The sequence below is a fragment of the Borostomias antarcticus genome (assembly GCF_949987555.1).
Source record: "Borostomias antarcticus genome assembly, chromosome: 23".
In the NCBI taxonomy this organism is placed as follows: Eukaryota; Metazoa; Chordata; class Actinopteri; order Stomiiformes; family Stomiidae; genus Borostomias; species Borostomias antarcticus.
The window spans coordinates 4,679,986-4,689,985 of NC_140256.1; the positions used below are offsets into that span (position 1 = coordinate 4,679,986).

Genomic DNA, 10,000 nt, shown 5'->3' on the forward strand with positions numbered 1-10,000 from the left:
TGAAGCTGCAGTGTAGCCAATGTTCAAGAGTGATATTGGTTTTGCGTGGCACTGGTTCAGTACCTGTAGGTAGATGGCTGCTTCTTGGTAGTTCATCTCCCAGCTATATCGCAGTGATGCATTCTGGGGCCTGAAGTTCTGTGGTCCCGGTGTCGGGATCACGGCATTATTCACTATGTCATAACCCCCTCCTCCGTCTGTAAGAGAAAGACAACCTTGAGTGAGAACCACAGGGTAAACTTAACGTTTACATGTTTTAAATGTGTTTGACTTTGTTAACTTAAGAGGTCTTCCTTGCCTGGTCAGCTGAAGTGCAAGAGTGCAGACACAAAGAGGGCACACACACACACACACACACACACACACACACACACACACACACACACATACCAAGGCAGTCTAGCTCTTGCTCCGACTCCACGATATATGAAGAGATCAAGACAGGACTCTCCTCCACGTTAAGGTTGCCATGGATACCAGGTGTTTCTGCCTGTACAGTTGAGCACTCCATGGCTCAGCTCGCTTTTCGGTGTGTGTGTGTGTGTGTGTTGATATCCCACGGGTCCACTATAGCAGTGTGGGTGTCATTCACAGTCTATAAGTCCAGCTTCAGTGTCCACACACCTCCAGGGGCACACACACGCTAACATTCCTGAGAAATCACACATAGACACACACATCCAGGGCTGCTGGTGACAGTTGGTTCCTCTCCTGAAGTTCCAGGTACAAACCATTAACACAACAATACGAAGTCCCTCTAATGACAACGACTTGGGTCCAGAGCTGTTCACAAGTTCAGAGCCAAGCCTTCGGTGATTGTCACTTCCTGTTGGTTTCCGACGTCTGTACCAGAGGGGGCCGCTGGGGCCAGAGGCTGGAGGGGTAGGAGCTGTAGAGGCCGGGCCACGCCGTCTGTCTCTGGTGAAACAGCTCTCCCTCTCTCTGTGGTCAATTGGGTTTGACCTTTGAACCTGGTGTTCCCCGCTACCTGTTCCCCACTGCTGTCTATGTGTGAGTGCTTGTGAGAATGTGAGAGAAAGCCTCTCTACACACAGCTACTTTTAAAAAGCCACCCACAGCGCTGCTCTACACCGAAGGAGGAGTGCCCTCCCTGTCACAAACAAGTGAGATCTTGTATCTTCTATTAGCAGATTAGGACCTGAGGTTATTGAGAGTAAACAAAGAACGACAAGGTAGATGAACAGGATAGGTATATGTATCTTCAACGGAGAGAATGGTGTCTGTCTGTCTGTCTGTATACTTATGAAAAGTGACTACTTATCAAGTGTGTAATTATAACCGGCTGACCACATTCGGAGAAACTGATACGACTATTAACTTCCTTAAAGTAAATTTCATATGACATCAGTCTGGAACACATACTGTAGATGGACAAAGTTCCAACTAAATAGCTAACCATCTGACCTCTATAAGGTATTCCATTCAAATACTTCAACATGAAAAAAAAGACTAGACACTTAGTCTACACTTATAAAACTATTCACTACCAACTCAATGAATGTTCAATGAATTTCCTCTCGATCAGTGATCAAAATTGGCCTACATTTCCCTCCCAAAAATCACCCCGTAAGATCCTTGTCTCTGCCAGTGGATGCTCCTCTGCTGCTTCACCATCTCTGACCTTCAGTCAGTCAGTCTCTGTGGGCTCTGTGTGTGTGTGAGGGCCTCTGTCAGTCCTGTGAGAGTCTCTCTGGGTCCTCCCACAACCGCATGTCTCATGCCCTTGCTTACCGGGAGGCTGCTGGTATTTGGGGGGCGGAGGTGAGAGTAAAAGAGAAGTGCCCCCCCGGTCAGTAGAACGCCTCCTGTACAGAACACCGTGGCCTCTGGCGTTGCCGTGACAGCAGTCAGCTGACTGTACAAAGATCAAAGTCCAGTCGAGGGGTCGTCTGGTCCTGCGGGGGGTTCTGCCGACACTGCTAACGCTGCTGAGCGGAGGCCTCTGCTCCTGCGCTGTCCTGGCAGAGGGGCGGCCCGTGTCTGCTGGGCCCTCTCTCTCTCTCTCTCTCTCTCTCCCAACCACACGTTTGTTAAGAGAACAATAAAAGCTTCAGTGTTCGTAGCCGCCTGTCCGTCAACAACACGGCCTAGTGGCTGCTGCTCTTCTCCAAGCCCACAACGCCGGCGGTCCTGAGTGGGCCTAGGCCTCCCCCGTCACACGGAAATATCCAGGAAATCCTCTCGGTCTTCCTCAGGTGTCCTCCTCTCTCAAAGAGTCAGGGCAGAAAACGACTCAAACCCAACTCCCTTCACTCCTCCACCCAAAAGCGTGTGGTCTGAGTGTGGGCTTTCCCTCTCCTGTGTCTAGGTTTAAGCTGTCTCCTTCCCTCCCACTCTCTCTTTCCAGCAACCACTCCAACCGCAGCGGCAGGAACAGTCTGTCTCTTCCCTCCAGCCCCAGGGAAGTTAGCGCTTCCAGATATCCTGGACCAAAACAGCTCTCCTCTTCCTGTTCACTTCCAGAGCAGGAAAAAACGAGCTCACACACACACTCCCACAGAGTTCGCCAGGGGCTGCGGACATATACAGACACACACACATACGTACAGACACACACACACGCTGCCCATAAACGTGGGGCAGGGGGGGCCACTCATACACACACACTGCTGAGACTGCATTTTGCAGCATGTGTGTGAGAGGCAGTTTGTAGTGTGCGTGTGTGAGGCATACAAAGGCTGCAGGATTACTAGACAGAGAGGACACAAGCACACCCACCCACCCACAAACACGTGATCTCAGGGTCAGGGGGACAGCTGTGTATTTTTTTCCCTGTAAAAGCAACATGGCCTTTGACTGGGGCTGAAGGCAAACAACAGAGCCCCTGAGACACAGAAGTCCAGCATCATCACCTCCCCTGGCTGCAGAGGGACAACTCTGGTGAGTCTAGAAGGAGTGGTTACAAACTCTATGTGGGCCAAACCACATCCTGTCTTTCTTCCAGGTGTCCTTTGGAGTTCTTCAGAATGACTGAAATTGGCCACAATTCGTTGGGGTTTTATTCAAAACAAACATAGGTAGTGATGATGTATGATGGGTACCACGTTAAAGATGATACATATTGATTCATATTCATGATTCATATTACCTTGTTCATGGCTCTAGCTACACACCAGATGCTGCTGCAGTTTTATGTAAACAGTGACATCCGGATGGCTAGCACGCAAACTCTTGTTTCCTATGGAGAAGTGTGGTGGCTGACTAGCCCGTGTTGAAATGGGGATGTCAACAAAAAACTTACTCTCATCGCCCCTCTCCGTCTCATCACTCAGCAGATCGCTGTTCGCGTCGTCCCAGGTGAGGATGAGAGGCACGTCGTCATCATTAGCCTCCATCTCCCAAAGCTCAGATGCAAGGATTCAACGTTATTATCCCACCTGACACTCAGCTTTGCAAGGACAGCTGCAAGGGTGTGTTCAAATGTACATTCCTCAGCAAGCTAACTAACTTAGCCAGATCATCGCCGGATCCATCAGATTCAGACAGTTGCTTTCCAAACTTCTCTGTACCTTTGAACTTAGCTAGCAAGCGTGCATTGGTTACTGAGCAACTTTAAAACTAGTAAGCTAGGACAGTTAGGTTTCTCTGAACAGTCAATTAGCTAGCTAGCTAGCTCTATCTGGTTAGCTAGCTAGCTAGCTCAGCTCATGTGATGCTGTTTGATTTGTCTTGAGTTGACATGTAAGTTAGCTGACCATCCAGGCTGGCCCAGTGTCCATCATCATCTGACTTCCTGTAGACAAACTTTCTACTGGACTTGTGAAAAAAGAGTAAACGTAGCTAGATTATAATACCAGAACATTTTGTTGACATCGAATGATATTCATGCAAATATTCTTAGTCAAATACAAATATTTAAGAATTTTACTTAAGCTTCCTAGTCAGCTAACGGGACTATGCTGAACCGTTCGTTATCAGATAATTTACGACAATTGAACAACTAACGGCAGTTGCAACTGTTTTTTTCAAAATAAAAGTAAGAGCTCAGAATGCACTGGAGTGGAGCAAAAACAGCAGTAGCCATGAATTATAATTCCAGATTTAACTGATAGTTATGATAATGTCTACTGGAAATAAGTAGCCTAGTGTATGCCGTATATGTGTAGGTATAGTCAATAACATTAAGTCTGTCAAGTTTGGCGCCTTTCCCACACGCAGTTTTTTTTATGCGCCCTGTCTCACGTTGGTGTCCTAGCAACCACAGTGTAAACTATCAACACATTCTTGGTGATGCTGTCAGCAACCATGCAGGGCATTTAACAAGCTTGTTTTTTTAGTTTTTTTATTTAATATATAGCTTGATTTGGAAGAGGTATGTCGTTTACTTTTACATTATCTATCTACAAAGCCCCGACGTACAGTCATTTATACACCAGTTTTCTAACATTACGTTTTAGTTAGCTAATGTTACACCCCTTAGCAGATGATAGTACTGGGACGATCTACTTGACTTATACACTGTAGCTGTATACTGTATCGTCCTAGCTACAGGTATATAGAAGTGCAAAAAATTGTCTAAAACTAGATTATCCTTGATCCGATAACAGCTCTTATCGTGTGAAATGAGTGAAATGTGTAATTGTTCAAACTCCCTCTTTCAAGCATGTCTGCAGAGACTGCAGCCTTGCCAATAGAGGATGTCAGCCGCCAGATGCTGTGCCACAGTCCCCAGCCCAAGGCCAAAACTCTTCAGGAGGACTCCCTAAAGGTCCTGGACCCTTCACGGAAGAAACTGTCATCGTTGGAGACTCAGCGTATAGCCGGAGTGCTGGACGACTGCATCAGCCGGGTGGAGACAGTGGCCATGCTGCCCACTGTGCTTGCCCACCTGGAGGATGTGTCTGGGGGGCTGGGTGGCGAGCTGACTGGGGCCCTGTGGGAGCACCAGCGCCTTTGCGAGAGCCTTGAGAGCCTAGAGCGGACATCTGCAGGGAACAAAGAGGAAGTGGGGGAGACAGAAGGGAGAGAGAGGGCCAATCTGGAGAGGGCCATCCACAGCTCCCTGAGGAACGCGTTACGACTGCTGCAAGCCGACCCGGCTGCCGACCACGCTCTGGGAGTGGAGGTTCTGAGGGGGCAGGGGGTGAGTCAGGGCCTGCAGGGCATGCTGGGAGGGCTGAAGGAGCTCCAGGGGGTGCTGCTGGAGAAGCTGCTGACCAGCCCGGCCGAGGAGAGGGAGCAGATTCGCCACATGCAGGATGTGTCTTTGAGGCACGGTAACAACATGGAGCTGGTGGCTGCGCTGGAAACAGAGGTGGCCGCTGCCATGAAGGACAGAGACGCGGAGGTGAAGCACCTAGTGACACGCTAACATTAACTGGTTTGTGGAGTGTATCCTGTGAGAATGTGCTTGAGATGCTCCGATGAGAAATTCTCTGCTCCGAATTGAAAGGGAAATCACCTTACTTTTGTCCATCTCACCTTACTTTGGTCCATTCTCTACCGACCTTGACCTCTTTCTCTCTCTCTCTCTCTCTCTCTCTCTCTCTCTCTCTCTGTCTGTCCCGCATGTCTCTCTCAGATCTCCAAGAAGAACGAGGTGATCAGGAAGTTGAAGATCTCCCTGCGGCAGATGGAGAAGATCTCTGAGGACTTTGTGTCACGAACACAGCAGGACTCTGAAAAGCAAAGTCAGTCAGACGGCAAGACCTCAGAGGGGAAGCAGACCCGCATGAAGCAGGAGGCCAATCAGCTGAGACTTCAGATCAATAACCTGATTGCAGAGAACCGCGAGGGGGAAACCGCACTCCGAAAGGTCAGTCTTTTAAGTTTGACTTCCAGACAAGCAGTATCTTTAGCTTGAATTTTGTTTGTGAGATAAACTCAGCCACAGCCTGAAATCTGATCTGTGAGTCTGAACCAGCCGTTCATGTTGTCCTCTACTTCCTTGTCGGCAGAAAAAGTACAAGGTTGAGACAGAGATTGAGAACTGGATCCAGAAGTATGATGCAGACATGGGGGAGAAACAGGTACTAGTGTAAAGAGTATTAATAATAAACCAAGAAGCATCTGTTACTTCCTGTGAGAGGTGGCAGCCACCAAAACAGTTAATGATATTCAGTAAAACATTGAATTCCCCTTCTTTTCTCCCTCTCTCTCTCTCTCTCTGCTGTGGTTCTCAGGTGGAGTTGGAGGAGATGACGACCCTTTTTGATGAGGAGAAGGAGGAGCTGAGGGAGCTGGAGGAGGCCTACGACCTCCTGGAGCTGGAGTTCAGTCAGATCCAGGAGGAGTGCCAGCTGGCGGAGGAGAGGATGGAGGAGGAGAGGAGGCAGTTGGAGGTGAGGAGCAGGGCTGCCTCGCTGATCCAGGCGCTTTGGAGGGGTCACCTGGTTCGCAGGGCCATGAAGGGCAAGGGCAAGGCCAAGGTCAAGAAGGCCAAGAAGGCCAAGAAGGGCAAAGGAAAGAAGGGCAAATAGAGCCGCTGGACTTCATACCTACACTGCTGATGATGTCTGTCGGCATAGAGCACCAAGGGAATATAGTGTGTGGGGGGGAAAAAGGCAGCTTTGTAAACATTTTTATTTGGATGAATGTTTTATTTATGTCGGATAATCCCATTAAATGCATTCCTTTAAAAAAAAAAAAAAGATTGTTTGATGCTCTAATATTGTGTTGTTTTGATCAGATGAAACTAATGACTTGATAAAGCAGTGACCATGTATCTCAATATAAGGATAACGATACAGAATGAAAAAGCTTTGGTATTGTAGGAGCATGAAGCACACAAATACAAGGACCAAAGACCCCAACGTGCTGGAGCAGATATTATTTATGTTATGCATTTGCTCTGGCCATTACAAACAGCCTGTGGCTAAAATACCCTTGTCCAAAATGAAATGATAGCCATCACAAACCCTGGTGGCACCTCAGACATATTTGACATGTTCCCTCAATCAACCACATGGTGGCAGCAGAGGCTAGCTTGTTCTGTAGTTGCCATAGCGCTTCTACACAGACCAGAGACCACTGGAGTACACAAGAACCACCTGCTTTACAGTGAAAGACTCATAGAAATAGCTCCTTCACTGAAATAAACAAGACATCATGTTGGACAAATCAACCTCTACACAGTCTGGTCTTGGTCCACTGTCAGGTGTCTCCTTGATCCTCTCTCCCACCCCTTCAGTTCTCATGGTCAGTATGGTGGTCAGATTTGATGCTGCTCACAATGGCTGACTGGTCCTGAATAAAGAGCTGTATCTGAAGAGAAGAGAACACAGTTGCCATAGCACCAGATGAATAGCTACATGCTAGCATGAATAGCCTGCTTGTCATGCTGCTACTGCTGTATCCCAGATAGCAAGCGGATCTGGGCCATATACAGGCCAGATCTGGCCCTTGTGGCTTAGTTCCGGCCCATATATGGCCCAGAATCATTACACATCCGCTTGCTATCTGGGATACGACATACCATGTATAGATTTGTATAGCTCTGTGTAATTTGTAAATTGTGTATTGTAATTAGGCTACTTGTAATCGTTAGAGCACATCACAGAGCCGGCAGCAACATTTCACTGTATATTATACACTGTACTTATTATACTATATATTATACACTACTACATGTGACAAATACATCTGAATGTGAAACCAGTGAGAGGTATGGTGTGATGTGTATATTACCCAGTTACATGCAACATCACTGTGACAACACCAACCTTATCCAGCTGTGCCTCCGTGTCATCGACGGCCACACCTGCTTCCTGCTCTATCTCCCCGCCCGTCATATGGTAAAGGTTAAGGGTCACCACTTTGATCTGGCCCAGTAGGAGCGTCTCCTTTGCCGCAGTGGTCTGGATGTGGGTCCACTTGCTCTCCTGAACAAACACACCGCCTCTCAGTACAGGATTCAAGTACAGCCGGCGCCTAGAAAGATCCATTTGAACATAGACTAGGTCTAACATCGTCAGAGCCGGGCTTGTTCTGGAATACGCCAGAACCCGCGAGGATCTGCGATCGCGTCAAGTGATCCACCCTGTGATTGAGCGGTCAGGTACCCATCTGAGGGCGTCGGAGCGGGCCTGGTCCAGCTGGGTCTGCAGCTGGGAGAGCAGGTTGTTGTTGTGCAGGAGCCGGCAGCTCTGCTGGTCAGCGTATCTCCGCAGGGCTCCTCTCTGGCCGTCCGCCTGCTCCTCCACCTCGCCGGCCCGTCGTCTCAGCTGCTCCCTGGTGGCCAGCAGGGTCTCGAAACGGCCCAGCAACTCCCACACCTCCTCGAACTGCAGCACGGGGATACATACACACACGCACACACACACACATATGCACGCACACACACACACACACACACACACATCCACACACACACGCACACACACACACACACACACACACACACACACACACACACACACACACACACACACACACACACACACACAGTGTGCACACACACAGCTTACTTAATTCTGTTGGAAACCATGTGAACCTGGATTTTCCAGAACGGTGTACGGTACCTTGGACATTCTGAGGACCTGTTCCAGGAAGGTCCAGTAGAGGGCGCTCCCCTCCACCCTGCGCTCCAGACTCTGTCTTCTGGCCTCCAGAGCCGCACACTCCTCCCTCAGTCTGTCGATCTCCTGCTCCTTCTGAAGCACAGCAGCCCTCTCTCTTTCTGCCTTCTTCACGCCGCGAGCGCGCTTGCCGTCGTTCTCCTGGGGGAGGGTGCATGGTGACATTACTCACTGAGGATTAGGTCACGACTACGTCCAATGAAACTTTAGTAGTCTTTAATTGAGTGGACACCTACTTTGAGGAACTTGTCAAACTTTACAAGCGACTCCTTCAGCTTCTCCTCCTTTCTTAACACCTCCTCTCTACGCTGTTGCAAACTCTGCCTCTTCAACTCAAACTCCTGCCGGTACACACACACACCCACACATACACACACACACACACATAAGCACGCTCTCACACAAGTACACACACACGCATCCACGCACACAAGTACACACACAAACACACACACACACACACACACACACACACACACACACACACACACACACACACACACACACACACATGTCAGAAAGACATTCAGACTGTTCAGACTATTGACATGGCACCACTGCCACCAGTTCAAAGTCAATTAAATGAACACAAGGACATGGACACATGAACACAACAGACAGACAGGGAGACAGAGAGACAGGCAGACAGACAGTTGGACGAACAGACAGAGAGAGAGAGAGAGAGAGAGACAGATAGACAAACAGACAGACAGAGAGATACAGACACACAGACACAGATGAAGTGGATTGAATATGATGATTATCATTTTGAATTGAATATGATGATTATGATTTGGAATGTCACTGAATATAGTGATTATCATTTTATCATTTGAAATGTCGAAGGTTTTTCAGCACCTCCCTGTGTGTCTTCAGCTGTTCATCAACCTCAGTGATTTCTTTGCGTTTCTCCAGCAGACGTGTGGCTCCTGTCATCAAATCTCTCTCCCTCATGGGCACTTTCCTACACACACACACACACACACACACACACACACACGCACACACACACACACACACACACACACACAAATGGAGACAATCAAAAGAATCAATTACACACACAAGACCTGTACACGCATCATCACACTCAAACACACTTTAAGCTTTACTGAGATGTGAGGGCCATGAAACAAAAACATAGTTTGTATTTTGTAATTATATTTTCTAAACAATTACAAAAGTATATATACTGTATTAGTATTGCACACATGCGCACACACACACACACATGTACACGCACACACACACACACACACACACACACACACACACACACACACACACACACACACACACACAGACACAGCTTTAAAATATACACACTCACACTATGAGTTGTTCCTTAAAAACTGTTTTGAAATAATCCTCCAAATCCATGGTCATTCTGTTTTCAGTCTCCAGAGAATCCTGATGGTCATCTAGTTTTACAAACTCCCTAGTGTGTAACTTTCTCCTGCGTG

The 10,000-nt window shown here is 48.1% G+C and overlaps 3 protein-coding genes across 6 annotated transcripts in view; 1 reads left to right on the forward strand and 2 right to left on the reverse strand.

The window, feature by feature from the left end:
* The window catches only part of tpcn1 (two pore segment channel 1), a 14,026-nt gene extending 10,302 nt beyond the window's left edge, over positions 1-3,724 (reverse strand). For 2 of the 3 annotated variants that reach the window (XM_084457660.1, XM_084457661.1), the window contains exons 1-2: positions 3,263-3,724; positions 64-197 (exon numbers count right to left, since the gene is read on the reverse strand). In XM_084457660.1, coding sequence (XP_084313786.1) covers positions 64-197; positions 3,263-3,356 — 228 coding nt within the window. In that variant the 5' untranslated portion in view covers positions 3,357-3,724. Of the gene's footprint in view, positions 1-63; positions 198-390; positions 496-3,262 lie in introns of those variants that run through there. The other variant, XM_084457659.1, reaches the window with a different exon arrangement.
* On the forward strand, positions 2,832-6,451 carry drc10 (dynein regulatory complex subunit 10). Of its 2 annotated transcripts, XM_084457662.1 has the most exons (6): positions 2,832-2,901; positions 3,294-3,431; positions 4,624-5,308; positions 5,543-5,776; positions 5,919-5,990; positions 6,144-6,451. In XM_084457662.1, exons 3-6 carry the CDS (start codon positions 4,625-4,627, stop codon positions 6,438-6,440), a joined length of 1,287 nt encoding a protein of 428 aa, XP_084313788.1. In that variant the 5' UTR covers positions 2,832-2,901; positions 3,294-3,431; position 4,624; the 3' UTR covers positions 6,441-6,451. The 2 variants fall into 2 exon arrangements, with proteins under 2 accessions (XP_084313788.1, XP_084313789.1); XM_084457663.1 differs by lacking the exon at positions 3,294-3,431 and having other exon boundaries at positions 2,862-2,901.
* A 695-nt stretch (positions 6,452-7,146) lies between these two features.
* On the reverse strand, positions 7,147-9,923 carry cfap73 (cilia and flagella associated protein 73; the record flags this gene model as incomplete). The annotated part of the gene is made up of 8 exons (XM_084457437.1): positions 7,147-7,224; positions 7,683-7,841; positions 8,022-8,243; positions 8,481-8,678; positions 8,774-8,878; positions 9,396-9,496; positions 9,603-9,607; positions 9,868-9,923. The coding sequence occupies 8 exons, from the start codon at positions 9,921-9,923 to the stop codon at positions 7,147-7,149; spliced, it is 924 nt and encodes a 307-aa protein (XP_084313563.1).
* Positions 9,924-10,000: the final 77 nt, after the last annotated feature.